Genomic DNA, 14,540 nt, shown 5'->3' on the forward strand with positions numbered 1-14,540 from the left:
ATGAAGGGAGGTAGAAGATGAAAGAGAGTTCTTGAATTTTAATTCAGTGGTTCAAAAATTTGAGTGAGAAAAGATGATATTTCACTAAGTGAGAGATAGAACCTGCTGCTACGGCCCATTTCGCCGCCGGCCAGAGGCCACCGCGGCGCGATCACATAGCTTCATCCCCTGGAGCCCGTCGACCGAAACGGAGTGAAACGCGCATCCCGCGAGCGGCTGGGGGGTCAGATCGCGACGATGAGAGGACGTTCCGATGAGGATGAGGCGAGGCGAGCTAGGCCGGCCAGGGTCGCAGCTAGCGCGGCGTCGGTGACGACCTCCGCCTTGCTGTTTAAGACTGCCCGTGCCTGCCCCGGCGCATCATCTGCCATGAGCCCATGACTCGCTGCTCCCCCGCGGATCCATGGATCGATCGCTGCGCCGGCGCTGCGCTCACTGTCCCGATCTCTGCGCACCGTACTTGCAGGGTCGGCGACCGAGCTGACCTGCTTGCTCGATCGGCATTTTGCACCGCATCATTGCATGTGCCGGTGTGTCCGGCCGGCATCGATCGCCTTCGCCGTTGCCGTTGCTTCTGGAGATTGGGGATTGTTTGGTTATTGGGGCTAAATTTTAGACTAGGTCGTATTCAAGAGATCTTGATATTTTTTAATATTAAATAAAATCTGATTACAAAACTAAAAGTAGAGCCCTGGGGCTAAATTACGAGACGAATCTAATGAGGTATATTAATCCATAATTAGCAGATGATTACTGTAGTATCACTGTAGCAAATCATAGATTAATTAGGCTCATTAGATTCATCTCGCAAATTAGCACCCATCTGTCAAAAAGGTTTTATAAATAAATTTTATTTAATACTCTTAAATGATAAAATTTCTATTGATGTGATAGGAGCTAAAAAAACTGATGGAAACAGAGCCTGGATGGCGTAGTAAAGATCCTAAACAAGCATGCGTCATCATCATTCGGAAATCTGGTGCTGGTTGTGGTTTGTGGCCATTCGGAACAGCAATCTTATTGGGTTTAGTTCCCAAAATGTTTTGGGTAAAATTTTTTTAAAACTTTTACAACACTAATTACGAGTATTAAACATAAACAAATTATAAATTAATTACACGGATGGATGGAAAATCGCGAGACGAATCTATTTAGCCTAATTAATTCATCATTAGAGGTGGTTTATTGTAGCACGACATTGTCTAATCATTATATAATTATGTTTATTAGATTTATCTCGCGATTTCACCTGGGGATTGCTGAATGAGTTTCGTCAGTTATTCATATTTAATATTTCTAATTAATGGTCAAACGTTCGAAGTTATTATAGCGCAGAAAAAATTTTGGGAACTAATGGGGTTGAATTTAGATTGTCCATCAAGCTGCTCGATTCGCTTTTTCATTTAGCAACGGATGAGCCGGACCATGCACTCAGGGCTGGGCGAAAACCAGCTGAACCGGGCCGACCTGACGAATAAAATGCGGTACAGCCGGACGGTTTTGATCGGGAGCATGACATCAGAGCCCCTCCGTAGTCCGTTCCATCGTCATTCTGCGCTAGGCTCAAGGGCAAAACCGGAAAGAGAAAAAAAAATCTGCAGAACGGACTTGGTTGGGCTCTCCCCTGTCCCCTCTCCCACCCGCCAGGCCCGCCACCATCGGCAACCTCACCGCCGGCGCGTCCTCATTCCGCTGGAGCCCTTTTCCTCGTCAACGCACTACAACCCCCCCCCCCCCCTCCCCCCCTCCACTCCTCCCGGCCCTCTGCTGGGACGGCACCCGTGTGGGATCCAGATTCGGTGGTAACTGGCGGGCCAATCTCAGACGCTCAAGATCAATCGAACGGCTCACAAAAGAGAAAGGCAAAGCTCCTCCCCTGCTCCAGGCGGAGCGCGCAGCCCCCCGATCCCCACTCTCGGACGAGCGCGCGGCCATGGCGGTGGAGGTCGCGTGGGGCCATGGCGGAGCAAAGATGCCGGCGAGCCGCGTGGGGCCCGGGCGGTCAAGGCCACGGCGGCGTGGCGAGCGCAGGGACGGCCCGGCGCCCATCCGTCCCCTCCCCTGCTCCGAGCTCGCCGTAGCCGGGCTCCATTTCCGGGCGAGCGGGGCGGAGGCGGCCATGGCAAGTCGCCGTCACCGTCGGGGCGGAGCGCGGCCGCAGCCGCGGCCGCGGGCGGAGCGCGGCCATGGGCGCGCGGGCGGAGCGTCGCGGGGGCGTGGGCGGCCCTGCGCTCCTCCTCCGGCCTTTTCCGGCGCCCCTCCTCCGGAGCTGCCCGGCGACCTGCCCCTGCCTCCCGGCGGCGTCCATGGCGGGCGTGCTGGCGTCCACGGCTCGCGCGGGCTGGCGCCTGCCCCTGCCTTGCAGCGCCGGCCAGGGCGCGGCGGGGCGGCCTCCACCCGCGGCCTGTGGCGCCCAGGCCCGTGGTGCGCCCAGGCCATGGCGCGGCGGCGTGCGGGGCGGGAGCCGTGGCGGCGCGGGGTGGCCGGGCTGGCGTGCTGCTCCTCCCTCGCCGGCCGAGGGCCTCCATGGCGTCGAGCTCCCCCTCCCCTGCCCTGCTCGCGTCCCGGCGCGGCTGGCAGGACGACGGCTGGCAGGAGAGGGCGCTCGTGCGGGCGGCGTGGGGGCCAGGCACGGCGGCGCCCAAGCACGGCAGCGAGGGGCCGGCCTCCCTCGCGGCGCGGCGGCGGCTGCGTGCGGCGCGGCAGTACCAAGCCTGGGATCGATGTTCAGCGGTGAAAAAACAGGGGAGCTTTGCCTTTCTCTTTTGTGAGCCGTTCGATTCATGATGAGCGTTTGAGATTGGCCCGCCGGGTACCTGGTGACTTGTCACCGAATCTGGATCCACCGTGTGGGGCGGGGATCGGTGCCTCCGTTTATTAGATTTATCTCGCGATTTCACCTAGGGATTGCTGAATGAGTTTCGTCATTTATTCATATTTAATATTTTTTTATTAATGGTCAAATGTTCGAAGTTATTATAGTGCAGAAAAAATTTTGGGAACTAATGGGGTTGAATTTAGATTGTCCATCAAGCTGCTCGATTCGCTTTTTCATTTAGCAACGGAGGAGCCGGACCATGCACTCAGGGCTGGGCGAAAACCAGCTGAACCGGGCCGACCTGACGAATAAAATGCGGTACAGCCGGACGGTTTTGATCGGGGGCATGACATCAGAGCCCCTCCGTAGTCCGTTCCATCGTCATTCTGCGCTAGGCTCAAGGGCAAAACCGGAAAGAGAAAAAAAATCTGCAGAACGGACTTGGTTGGGCTCTCCCCTGTCCCCTCTCCCACCCGCCAGGCCCGCCGCCATCGGCAACCTCACCGCCGGCGCGTCCTCATTCCGCTGGAGCCCTTTTCCTCGTCAACGCTCTACCCCCCCCCCCCTCCTCTCCTCCCGGCCCTCTGCTTGGACGGCACCGGTGTGGGGCGGGGATCGGTGCCTCCGTTTCCTCGTAAGTGACCCACTCCTGCCTGGGCGGATTGTTTGTTCTTCGAAGTTCCCGATTCTTTTCCTCCTATCCGTTCGTCAGCCGCCGATTCGTTTGCGGCGTGGTGACCTGCTTGTCTAATCGAGCACATCCGTCCGTGGATCAACTAGGTCCTTCTTCTTCGTCCTAGCGCTAGGGGTGGTAAGGGCCAACATTTTGAACTAGAAAATCTAAGAGACGGAGTTGGATTCTAATTTTATATAATTTTTAACTAAAAAAATTAAAAATCTTATTGGAATGTGAACAAGCCATTATTGTTGAGCTGTCTATAGGCCACTAGTGTCGTGCCCCATTACCACCCCTACCTAGCGCGCGAGGCCGATCTACATCTACCCTTGGCGCGGGGCGTCGGCGGGCGCGTGCTCCCGTTCACGGAGGGATGGACAAGCTGGTGCAGTTCGGGAGGAAGGCGTGGTTCATCGTGCGGGTGATGTCCGGCTACGAGGAGAGGCGGATCCGATCCTACAGGCTGCAGCTGCAGAAGCGCCTCGAGATGGCAAGTACATCCCCCACGAGGTTTCATTCGAGATATTGTAGCAGTGCGTACTGTCCTGTCTAACTCCATGGTGTTACCGACACTTTCTGGGGAAAGTGTAGCACCAATTTTGCCTTTTAAGCCCCGCATGGAACCAAATCTTCTAGTTGCCCTCTCTTGTTGAAAGTGGGATAAGGTTAAACAGTAGAGGTTCCACGGTGCAATTGCCGCTTCCTGTTCAATTTAAGTTGTGAAGTTTAGCTGATTTGCACTCTATGTCTAGTGCTTAGCATTTAGTGCGAAACCTGCTTTTACGCAGCTTAGGTGCAGAAAATTGGTATTTTTTGTCAACATTATTGATCCGAAGAGGTACCCACTACCCGGTGCATATAAACTTTTGTTTAGTTCTTAACATTGAGGACAAGTTATTGTTATATATATCATACCATTTCGAAATGATTGTCATTTCAATATTTTCCCTACATGACAATTGATCTTTATTAGACAGAGTTAGTTACTCTTATGCAGAGTTCAGTGTAGTTTATTGATGTGGTAGAATTCATCCCTTTAACTTCCAACAATTTGTTGTTATATGATGTAGTTTTATAGGAAAATCGTGTGGTTTTCTCTTTGGTCATGGTTTTGAACAGGGGTATCTTGCAGATTGCCCTGGTCTGAAGTTGAAAATGCTCCTTGTTATAAAGCGTGGTTTTGACTTATGATCTTTATTTTGTGCAATGATGATCATTGAACAAGGAGTACTATTGCATTTTTTTTTTGGTATTCTGCATCAACCTTTGAACATTGTTTTAAAAAAAGTTAGCATCTCCTAGGCATGGAAAATATTTGAATTATTTAGTTATTTAACTGGCTATCATAAAACAGGATGTGTCCTTTTTTCCACCTGTCCGCTTCGATTGTTGTGTAGCAAGGCTTCATGCAAGTGCAATACAGTTCTTGGATTATTCATGTTGCCACTGTTAGTTATGTTGGCATTTTAGCAACATAAATATTGGGTGGGCAAAGCTGTGAGTTGCTTAGTGTATTCACTTCAATGATGTTGTACCATTATGTAAATGTTAGCAGAGGGGTTCGGCAGGCCTTTTGGGACTTGGGTCTATTGCCGCACATGCTTGTGCATGTCCCATAAGGGATAGTTTGATTAGGTCCTAATTATATTAGGCAAGGACTCCCGATTGGTTCTGTTCCTTGTCTATATATTTTTACCTGTGCTTTGCACCTATAATCAATCTATTATCCCGAGCCACATATGCTTTCAGTAAAGAAATACTGGTATATATGATACTACGCTTAGAATGTTAGCTAGTACGAACTCCTTCATGTAATTCAAATTAGTGTTCTGTCCCAAAAGGTAAGAGAGAAAAGGGTTGATTGTTTGTTGCAAAAGATACAGAAAAGCTAGCTTTCGTATCAAGTAATATCTGTCTTAACAATTACAAATATCAGTTCTCGCATATCAGTTAGTCTGTGTAATTCCTTTGAATATATACTATTGTTCATTCAGGCCCAAGCTAGGAAGGAAGAGCTGCGGAAACAGCCAGAAAAAGTTATCTTGTCAGAGGTTCGTCAAGTGGTTCAGCAGATGCAAGCTCTCAATCAGCATCTTGAAGAAGCTGTAAGTTTACACCTAAAAATTTAGTCAATGCATGCCTTGGAAATGTATACTGCATTTTACAACAACTTAGTTTCTTAAAAAAAATGTACTGTGTGCTGACAGAAGTGAGACAATTAGACAAAGGTTGGGAATCATGCTATTGGCATGTGGAAAACAATGCAATTGTATATGTTTGGTTGATGTGAAATATTTTGAATATATACTAATGCAGTTTCATGGGACAGCGTGCATGGCAATAAGATGAATGCTTCCTGGGTTATGCATATCCATTGCTAACTTGTTTTACATTGTAATTTTCAGGAAACTGCCATAGATGAATACTTCAAACCAATTGACAAGAATGCTAAGATCATAACCGATATGCAGTTGGAGAAAGAAGACAAGCAAATGAAGGAGATGGCAAAAGTTATGCAAGAGCAAATAAAAATGCAAAGAGAAATCGCGATGAAAAGAGCTGAGGCCGCCAGCCTAGAGTCCAAGGATGCTCAAGTGAGTGAAAAAGTAGATGAAATCCCTACGAAACAAGAGACTGTAAAATAGATACTATGTATTGTTCCTTTTCTCAGGAAGTTAGTGTGCCTGTGCATACTCTTTGCACTTGTTTTGGGCTAGGTAATAAGTATGTACTATGCGACAGTCACCAATTTTGTACTTCTCAGAGGCTATTCTTTTCTCTGCGGATTACTGTCGGGCACATAGTCACAGGATTCGGGGTCGATACCTTATCCCACGACCTGGGAACGCCGTTCCGATTCAAGGGTCGAGGTCGAAGAGGGTCAGTGTCCCATTCAAAGTTGGATCGCGTCCCGGTTTGAGAGGTGTCACAGCCCCATTACTAGCAGATTTAATTGGGATAAGAAGGTTAAGGACAGCGGATTAGTGTGGATTTTGTTAGATAATGAGCCGAGTACGTGTACTATGGTCTAAATGTAATCTTTTTATATATTTCTTATATGATTGTGCAGATTAGTTTCTTCATTAGCAGCACATATATATAGTTTTTGACTTTTTTGTCCAATAAAGACGCATCAACCCGAAGATATCGACACGGATGAATTAGGGTCGCGTTTCACATAATAATTTATCGTTCCATAGAGGTATACCCTTTTCGTACCATAATTTTATAAAGTGACGACCCTCGATCCCGTTCCTCGACCCAGTCGACCCAGGAACTTTGTGACTATGGTCGGGCATACTCCCTTTTCATTTTTCTATTACCACGGAAGATTTGTTTGGGCCGATGATGGGCTATGAGATGGAATAGTGTTCCGAGCATTAACATGCTACTGTATCTCTATATTGAGGTGCTGAATCTGACATTTTTTGTAGAGGAGCTGTTGAATTTTGCAACTTTATGATTCTAGACTAGATGATTTGCTCCTTGAATGCGGTATATGTTTGTTGTTTGGAGATAAAAGTGCGTCATGATTAGTGTGATTCTGCCGGTTACCTGCAGTGGATATAACATATAAATAATTAAAGCATCATGATATAACGTCAAATGTTTCATAGTGTAGTGGTTAGCACTGCAGACTTTGAATCTGGCAATCTGGGTTTGAATCCCATTGAGTCCTTCCATTTTTGGTAATTTTTGTTTTGGGTTATGCTCCGCCCTTCAGATTAAACTCGCTAGTAATCACTTTTGGTAATTTTTGTTTCAGGTTATGCTCCGGCCTTCAGATTAAGCTCACTAGTATAATCACTAAAACAGTGATGAATATTTATTTTTTCCATATCGAGCACTAGTATAATCTGTGTTTGAATCCCATTGAGTCCTTCCGTTTTTGGTAATTTTTGTTTTGGGTTATGCTCCGGCCTTCAGATTAAGCTCACTAGTAATCACTTTTGGTAATTTTTGTTTCAGGTTATGCTCCGGCCTTCAGATTAAGCTCACTAGTATAATCACTAAAACAGTGATGAATATTTATTTTTTCCATACTCGAGCACTCTGTTGTTCTATTAGTATTTCTGCTTTGAAGGATCATAAAAAGAGCGATAATCATCAGGTTGTTTGTTCCAAGTATGGAAACGAAATTGTGGAAATAGTTTCTTTAACCCCTTTTCCTTGGAAGTAGAAACGAATTAGCGGAATCAGAACAAGTAAATTTGCAAGCTTGCAGCTCACAAGAATTGTGGTTTCAGATGAAACAGAGCATTGCATGCGAGGATTCTTCCTTGTTCACAGACATGAAAATAGAAACTGTCCCAGTACTCGAGCAAAATTAAGAACTCGTCAGGATGGTGCCATTTCAGTGTTGCATCACAAGCTAATTCCTTGTGTTGATGGCTAGATGGTAGATGCCAAAACATGTTCTGCTTAATACAGAGCCTTATCTCCCAGCTGCTGACGCTCGCAAGAATAATTCACGCACCACAAACACCATACATTGAAGCTTAATAAATGCTTCACAAATCACAGAAGTCGGCATCAGGCACACAAACCAGATGTCTCTTGGTTCATCAAACATTACATAGCAAGCAAACTCAGTGCGCATCCACGACAGGCACGCTCGCGTGCACACACACACACACGCAGCTGCTGCTTATTAGCTCCGCACTCCGTTCCAAACGGAGTAGCAGGCACTCATCAAGCCACACAACATCAAACACACACATACAGCAGGTGGGCAGGCACACCCAGACCCAGCTACTGCTGCTGCTTCATTGTCTCGGATCCAATCGCAAGCCACACACTCGAGCACACACGCCGGCCGGTGTCTGACCGTCTGAACGCAACACGCGCGCAGGCAGAAAACCCGGCGGCATTTTTATTCCAAAGCACGCGGCATCCGCTAGGCCAACTCGGCCAGCATTAGCGCAAGCAGGAAGCCAACCTGAGGCCCCTACCCTTGTCAACAACAAAATCAACCAAAGGCAGCTGCTGCAGCCTGCAGCAGCATCAGCATCGTCCCAGCAAGCCAGCAACCCTGCCCGACCAGCGTCCATCGTAGAGGGCGAACGAGTCGGCCATCTCCCGTGGCAGCAGCGGCAGTGTTGACGCACGGCTCAGGATTCACCTAGGCAATGCGAGAGGCAGAGAGTCATAAAATGGCGAGTGAGTATGCAGTCGATAGGAAAAATGAAAGAGAGGTTACACTTCACCAACATAATCTTTCAATAAAACATATTTCACCAATGTACACTTGGTGTACAGGCTACAGAGCTTGGTGTACAGACTACAGAGCAGTGTGCCGTGTTGTGCGTACCTGAGAACGGTGCCCCTGAGGAGGCGCCTCCTCCTGTAGTAGCGCGAGTGCCCGGGCTCGAAGAGGCTGGGGTGGTGGCCGGCGGCGAGCCCGTCCCACTCCAGCGCATCCCAGACGTCCTTCTCCACCTCGACGGCCGGCCGCTTCACGCCGGGCTCGCGGCCAGGCAACGCCGGCAGCCGGCGCAGGCCGAAGCACCCCCTGATCCTCAGGGTCTCGAGCGCCGGCGCGAGCATCTTGACCTCAGATATCCGCTGCAGTTTCGGCAGGTCGTGAAGGTGGATGGTGGTCAGCTTCGGGAACGGTACGCCGCGGGCGACTATCTCCTCCGGGTACTCTTGGTCCAGCACGAAGACGTGCGTGAGGTCGCCGCAGCGGATGATGTGGAGGGTCTCCAGGCTGGGGAAGGAGGCGACCCACACCGGCAGCGCGAACTGGAGCCTCGGGCAGGAACGCAGGTGCAGGTGCTGCAGCTTTTGGAAGGAACCATATCTGATGATTTTGACACCTTGGCTCCAAATGCACCGGGCCATCTGGAGATCCGATGCCCAGATGGTCTGTAGTTGATTTTCATAGTCTATTGACTTTGCAGGGAAGATGGTATCCATGTTGGGGCACCTCTCCACGTGGCACCACTTCAGGCGATCCCAGGCCCCCGAGTTCATGCTAGCGCTGGTTGCGGCATCATGCACGTGCAGGGATTCGGCGAAATATCTTGTTAGCAGACCTAAAGAGTTTCCTGCCACTCGCAGACCTAAAGAGTCTCCTGCCACCAGTTCACTACCCAAGCTTCGGCTCTCACCACTAATCTCAACATGACGATCTGACCGTTGAGCCGGGGGCTGTGGAAACACCAGCATTGGGACATTATTGTTGCCGATCTCGGTGGTTACATCACCATACGGACTCGCTAGAACATGGTGCTGGGGACTATTACTAGGTCCTGCAGTCTTCTCCTTGACCGTCGCTTCGAGTTGAACACCCCCACCGTACTCAACTGAAGAGGTGACATGGATATTGAAATGAATACCCTCATAGTTTCTTGGACCAACCAGGCGATACAAGGATCTAGCGAGCCTCGCATCTGCAAGAACAGCATGTAACTGCAAGCTGAAATGTTTGTGCTGGGCAAGAGACGGCCGAGTAAGTCCAAGTGTCCTCTTAGCTCGTGTGTCTATGCACACCTCTTCCACCTTTACCTGTCCTATTGAATCATCTGATCCCCAAATTATTGCACAGAGGTTCTCACAACCCAGCAAAAAGAGCCGCTTGAGTTCTGGGACATCTACCACCATAGTTTTGAGGTCAAGTACCTTGATTGCACTTCCTGAGAGGTCTAGCTCCACAAGGTTAGGTAGTCCGCGTACAAACAAATTCTCCAATTGCGTGCAGCCTTGTAGGGATATCTTGGAAGTTTTGGCACCCCTTTTATCCGCATCATGGGGCTGCTTCGGTTCAGAAAATTCTAGGGGCAGCTTAAAGGATGACGTCCCTTTGGTTGCCGGTCCATATCCATCAAAACTAAATGACCTTAGGGAAGAGTGAAGCCCGTCTGGCACAGCAACATTCTCTAGCCCGTCGCAACCATCAAGGATAAGCATCTGGAGGCTCTTTGCCATTGATAAGTTTGCTGGCAGATTTTCCATGTCTCTATTACCTGACAAATCAAGTATTTCCAAATCTGTTTTATCCATGAATAACTTGTAGCAATCTATTGATGGCATCTCTGCTTTGTGAGTGGGTTTGATTATCCGAAGCTTCTGGAGGTAACACAACCTTCCCTGTAATCTACTACTTATTAACTGCCAACACATGAATCCCTCAATATTTAGCTCCCTGAGGTTGGTCATGATATCCATATTTTCTTCAGATAAGATAGCATCCCATTCTGTGTAACGTAAGTCAAGCACCCATAGGTTTTGCAGACACACCCAGTTTGCATTGTTCTCTCCACCTTCACTTCTGCTGTCATGTGTGCAGTGATCCAATCCGAGGAATCTCAATCCCTCACACTGGAGGAAAGGAGGTGACATAAAACTGAAGCTGCAATGAGAGAGAATTAGCACGCCAAGGTTGCAGCAGTGTTTAAGAAACACATTTGGTGAGCCTTGTGGGTTCTCAGACTTGTCTAGTGCTACGAACAAAGATGATGCCCTTTCCAATATAGCTTTTGTATCTTCTTGTATTGTCAGATTCTTTGAGGTCATACAAATCCAACGACAACATGGGCTCTCTCTAGAGTAAGAAATACCATCCTTCTTGACCACCAAAAATGGAGCCTCTGGGTCTTCCATGAGTATTTCAAACACTTCATCAAACAGAGAAGTATCATCACACTCCCAATGTATTTCCTGATGCAATGCATCAGTAATCTCCCTTGTTCCATCTCCCTTAATTATCCCATCACACATCCAGTAGTTTGGAGCATGAGCCACCCAATCAAATCCCGTGGCCCTGTGAAAACTATATTGCAAGAACAACTCGTACAGGCAACACTCCATTACCATTGTTGAGTCGACACCTTGCATCCATGGGTGGCGAGCAACTATGTTAGCTGCTTCTTCACGCAGCAGTGCATGAAACTCTGAAGTTTGTAATTTGTGAGCCGACCAAGAACTATAGAAAAAAAGGTGGGTGTATCTTAGCTGTCTTGTTATCTCATCACAGTGATCATGTATAGTCAAAGACCGTCTTTTGAATGTCCATACTATTACGTGGTCACGAGAGTTAGGGCTAACACCAAATCTACTTATATCAACCTCATCACTTCCATTAAGGAAAACCATGATAAATTTTCTGTAGCCCAGGGTTTGGTCTATCACCTCCGAAACTCTTCGTATCACATGCCTAGAGCCATGGTCCACACCATTGAAGTCATCCTCCTCATCCTGCTTGTCAAACATGGCTATTGTTTCACGGTCAAGTTTCAACTCCTCAGCGATTTTCCTCTGCATCACCCTTGTACTTTCCCATGCTGAGCAATCTATGTAAATTATTGTGTCAAAGCATAATTCTGAAGGATTTTTCTTAGCTTTGATTGACCGAAGTTCTTGTTCTATGGATTTGAGAACCGAAGCCGCCCCAAAGCCAATCCAACCATTAAAATAGAAGACCCTTTTGTCACTCTCGTGCCGGATACGACCAAGTATCTCCTTTCTGGCGCCATCAACATCTCTTGAGTAGATAGGCTGCAGTGGAGTAAGGAGGAAGCAAAATGAGGCTACATTATATTAATCCACTGCAGCTTCAGTTAGTAACTAGTGAATCCAGTACGAATGCATATGCTCTGATAGTGTGCATGAGGTAGATACGAATCAAAGGATGTTGGCGCATGCATGTATAAACCAGCTGCTAGCAGAGTGCACTGGCTTCTGCAAAATTGTTTGAATTAGATGTACCAATGCTTACAGTCTCATGAATTACAGTAGTGCCTTACCCATTCTTCCATGATGAAATCCCTCTTGCCTTATTAGAAGACCAACAACAGACAGGAAATGCTCTCACGAACGCCGATCTAACCCATGAATCCGCTGGTTCGACCAACACCTGCGCACAGCATTACTGTAAACGACCAGCGCGGTATAGTACTACAAGTAGTATTTCCAAGGGAGCAAATAATGCGAGTATTGAGGAGCACTCACCTGTTTCAGTTCCCGTGGAGAAGATCCTTCGGTCTGTCCAAACTCCAAAGGCCAAGGAGAAATTAATTTAAGGAAGGCGCATCGATCTAACCCATCATTCCATTGGTATGTCCGCTCGCTCGCGCTCGGATCGAACAGGAGCCGGCAGGCAGGAAATGCAATCGCGATCCGAGATCGAGAGGCGGAAGGGGGTAGGTGTGTAGTGTAACTGTTGCAAGGAACCACACGGCAGTCGGCAGCTATGTTCTTTTCTCTGCACAACGCATGGTTCCTTGCTTGCTTGCTCCCCTCCTCCAATCCTCCATGTACGTTTTGCTTGCTGGGTGCGTTGCTTCCTACAGCAAGCAAAGCATCCTCCCTTCTCTTATCCAAAGCAATGGATAATTCCCCATTGCTTTTTGGAAGATGGTCGGCGGTAGCTGTATGTAATTCGTGTTAAAGATAGTCATGGATGGCCCAGTAAAGAGCAGCAGACATTTCTCCTTTGTTTAAAGAAAGGATTGTCAAAGCGTTCTCTTTTTCTTCTGGCTTGGGTGTGTGTGCGCGCAGGGAAGGGACAGATAACCGTTGTGCTCACCTAGTAAAATCGTTAGTCTGCTGTCAATTCTTCTTGAACGAGATCTAATGGACCACCCAGTTCGTGTGATCCTAATCATGCTGTCAATTGTTATTGAGCTACTCTAGGAGACCACGACACGCCTGCCTAAATCGTATGCAAAAATTTAGTTTGGATAGGATGTAAACATTGTGTACTAAATGTAAAACAACATAGGGTGTGTTTAGTTGGTGAAAAATTTTGGGTTTTGGTACTGTAGCACATTTTATTGTTATTTGACAAATAATGTCCAATCTTGGACTAATTATGCTTAAAAAAATCGTCTCGTTGTAATCAGTTGAACTATGTAATTAGTTATTTTTTTCAACTGCATTTAATACTCCATGCATGTGTCCAACAATTCGATGTGACGGGTACTGTAGAAACTTTTTTGGGAACTAAACACCCCCGTAATCGTATCTATTCAAAATGTGCTCGTAGTGTATTATGTGACCGTACATGCACATATCTAACAAGTTTATGTATCCGTTTGCATACCATACAAGACAAATGGCCAAGGTTGTATAAAAAAAATGGTGTTGAACATTTAAACGGAGGGAATACGTGATAAGGGTCCTTTTTTGTTGGCTGACGCCTGAGAGTGACCGTTGAAAATCGAGTGTGCAGTTTATAATTTTACAGTTTATTATGTCGCTCATCCATATGATCACCATTTGTGATTATCACATCTGCATATAAACATGTGCGGAAAGAGATTCAAGTTTAGTTTCTTGCCGCACATTGACATGATGTACGTTTCCAATCGTACAATGTGGTCATCGCAACTGCACTTGAATATAGATAACAGGTCAAAGCAACAAAGCTATTCTTATACTAGACCTACTCAGCTGATGTACAGAGCAATGCCCGATTGTATCTGGACATATGAAAAACGCACGTCCTCCATGGCAAGAATAGCTACAGCTCCAGTGTACAACCTATCAAAGACGTAATCAACTGATGAACTGGATCACAATTCACAAGATCTTGGTGAATTTGATGACCACTCAGAAAAATAGTAGATAACAACCATGATCATTTCGCACTTTTGGTTAGATGTAAAGGCAGGTCAGTGGTCTTTTGCATTGCTGGCCGGTTACTCTGGTTGACAAGGTGGTGAAGCCAAACGACTAAATCGACGATGTGATCCTCGGTCCTTGCCTTGTCGGCATGGTAGAGCGTCTCGATTGGATCTGCTTGACCTGGTCGTCTCCCGACCCTGTCAGTCCTAGAGTATTGAAGGCAAAGGGAATGTCAGATCTCGGAGAACTGTCATTGCCTAAGTAAGTTAAAAAGACTAGTGGAAAATAGTCATCTTACCCCGATTTAGCCCATTCGCTAAACCTCAAGAAGCCTCGGGCACTGAAGTAAGCATGAGAGGCAGTAGATGCATAAATCTCAATATAAGTGAATCAACCTCAAAACAATTGGTTCGATGTAAACAAGCTATAGTACCAGGTGGTATTGACGGCCATAGGAACAAGCCATTTCAATGATTT

The 14,540-nt window shown here is 47.3% G+C and overlaps 4 protein-coding genes and 1 long non-coding RNA gene across 5 annotated transcripts; 3 read left to right on the forward strand and 2 right to left on the reverse strand.

Annotated features, from left to right (window-relative positions):
* Nucleotides 1–2,186: 2,186 nt before the first annotated feature.
* LOC120681123 (translation initiation factor IF-2-like) lies at nucleotides 2,187–2,771 on the forward strand. Its single transcript, XM_039962658.1, has one exon. The coding sequence runs from the start codon at nucleotides 2,187–2,189 to the stop codon at nucleotides 2,769–2,771; it is 585 nt and encodes a 194-aa protein (XP_039818592.1).
* A 414-nt stretch (nucleotides 2,772–3,185) lies between these two features.
* LOC120683194 lies at nucleotides 3,186–7,535 on the forward strand. The gene is made up of 2 exons (XR_005678699.1): nucleotides 3,186–3,452; nucleotides 7,261–7,535. It is a non-coding gene; the product is annotated as an uncharacterized LOC120683194 (long non-coding RNA).
* Nucleotides 3,766–6,283, forward strand: LOC120683193. Its single transcript, XM_039965220.1, has 3 exons — nucleotides 3,766–3,984; nucleotides 5,489–5,599; nucleotides 5,900–6,283. The coding sequence occupies exons 1-3, from the start codon at nucleotides 3,868–3,870 to the stop codon at nucleotides 6,137–6,139; spliced, it is 468 nt and encodes a 155-aa protein (XP_039821154.1). The 5' UTR covers nucleotides 3,766–3,867; the 3' UTR covers nucleotides 6,140–6,283.
* Nucleotides 7,536–7,821: 286 nt separating the features above from the next.
* LOC120683250 lies at nucleotides 7,822–12,836 on the reverse strand. Its single transcript, XM_039965306.1, has 4 exons — nucleotides 12,447–12,836; nucleotides 12,242–12,351; nucleotides 8,806–11,993; nucleotides 7,822–8,616 (listed from the first exon to the last, which is right to left on the reverse strand). The coding sequence occupies exons 2-4, from the start codon at nucleotides 12,251–12,253 to the stop codon at nucleotides 8,613–8,615; spliced, it is 3,204 nt and encodes a 1,067-aa protein (XP_039821240.1). The 5' UTR covers nucleotides 12,254–12,351; nucleotides 12,447–12,836; the 3' UTR covers nucleotides 7,822–8,612.
* A 1,075-nt stretch (nucleotides 12,837–13,911) lies between these two features.
* LOC120680560 (protein PSK SIMULATOR 1-like) lies at nucleotides 13,912–14,539 on the reverse strand. The gene is made up of 4 exons (XM_039962059.1): nucleotides 14,497–14,539; nucleotides 14,362–14,403; nucleotides 14,088–14,269; nucleotides 13,912–13,979 (listed from the first exon to the last, which is right to left on the reverse strand). Exons 1-4 carry the CDS (start codon nucleotides 14,514–14,516, stop codon nucleotides 13,960–13,962), a joined length of 264 nt encoding a protein of 87 aa, XP_039817993.1. The 5' UTR covers nucleotides 14,517–14,539; the 3' UTR covers nucleotides 13,912–13,959.
* Between the last annotated feature and the right edge of the window lies 1 nt (nucleotide 14,540).

This window comes from Panicum virgatum, chromosome 7N (genome assembly GCF_016808335.1).
Source record: "Panicum virgatum strain AP13 chromosome 7N, P.virgatum_v5, whole genome shotgun sequence".
Lineage (NCBI taxonomy): Eukaryota > Viridiplantae > Streptophyta > Magnoliopsida > Poales > Poaceae > Panicum > Panicum virgatum.

Excerpts from the sequence above, each read along its gene's own strand:
- LOC120680560 (XM_039962059.1), bottom strand. The coding sequence starts at position 14,516 with ATGGCCGTCAATACCACCTG. Across the intron at positions 14,270-14,361 it reads AGCGAATGGGCTAAATCGGG|GACTGACAGGGTCGGGAGAC; the intron begins GTAAGATGACTA and ends TCAATACTCTAG. Across the intron at positions 13,980-14,087 it reads GCCTTTACATCTAACCAAAA|GTTGTACACTGGAGCTGTAG; the intron begins GTGCGAAATGAT and ends CGTCTTTGATAG.
- LOC120681123 (XM_039962658.1), top strand. The coding sequence starts at position 2,187 with ATGGGCGCGCGGGCGGAGCGTCGCGGGGGCGTGGGCGGCCCTGCGCTC.
- LOC120683193 (XM_039965220.1), top strand. The coding sequence starts at position 3,868 with ATGGACAAGCTGGTGCAGTTCGGGAGGAAGGCGTGGTTCATCGTGCGG. Across the intron at positions 3,985-5,488 it reads TGCAGAAGCGCCTCGAGATG|GCCCAAGCTAGGAAGGAAGA; the intron begins GCAAGTACATCC and ends TTGTTCATTCAG. Across the intron at positions 5,600-5,899 it reads ATCAGCATCTTGAAGAAGCT|GAAACTGCCATAGATGAATA; the intron begins GTAAGTTTACAC and ends TGTAATTTTCAG.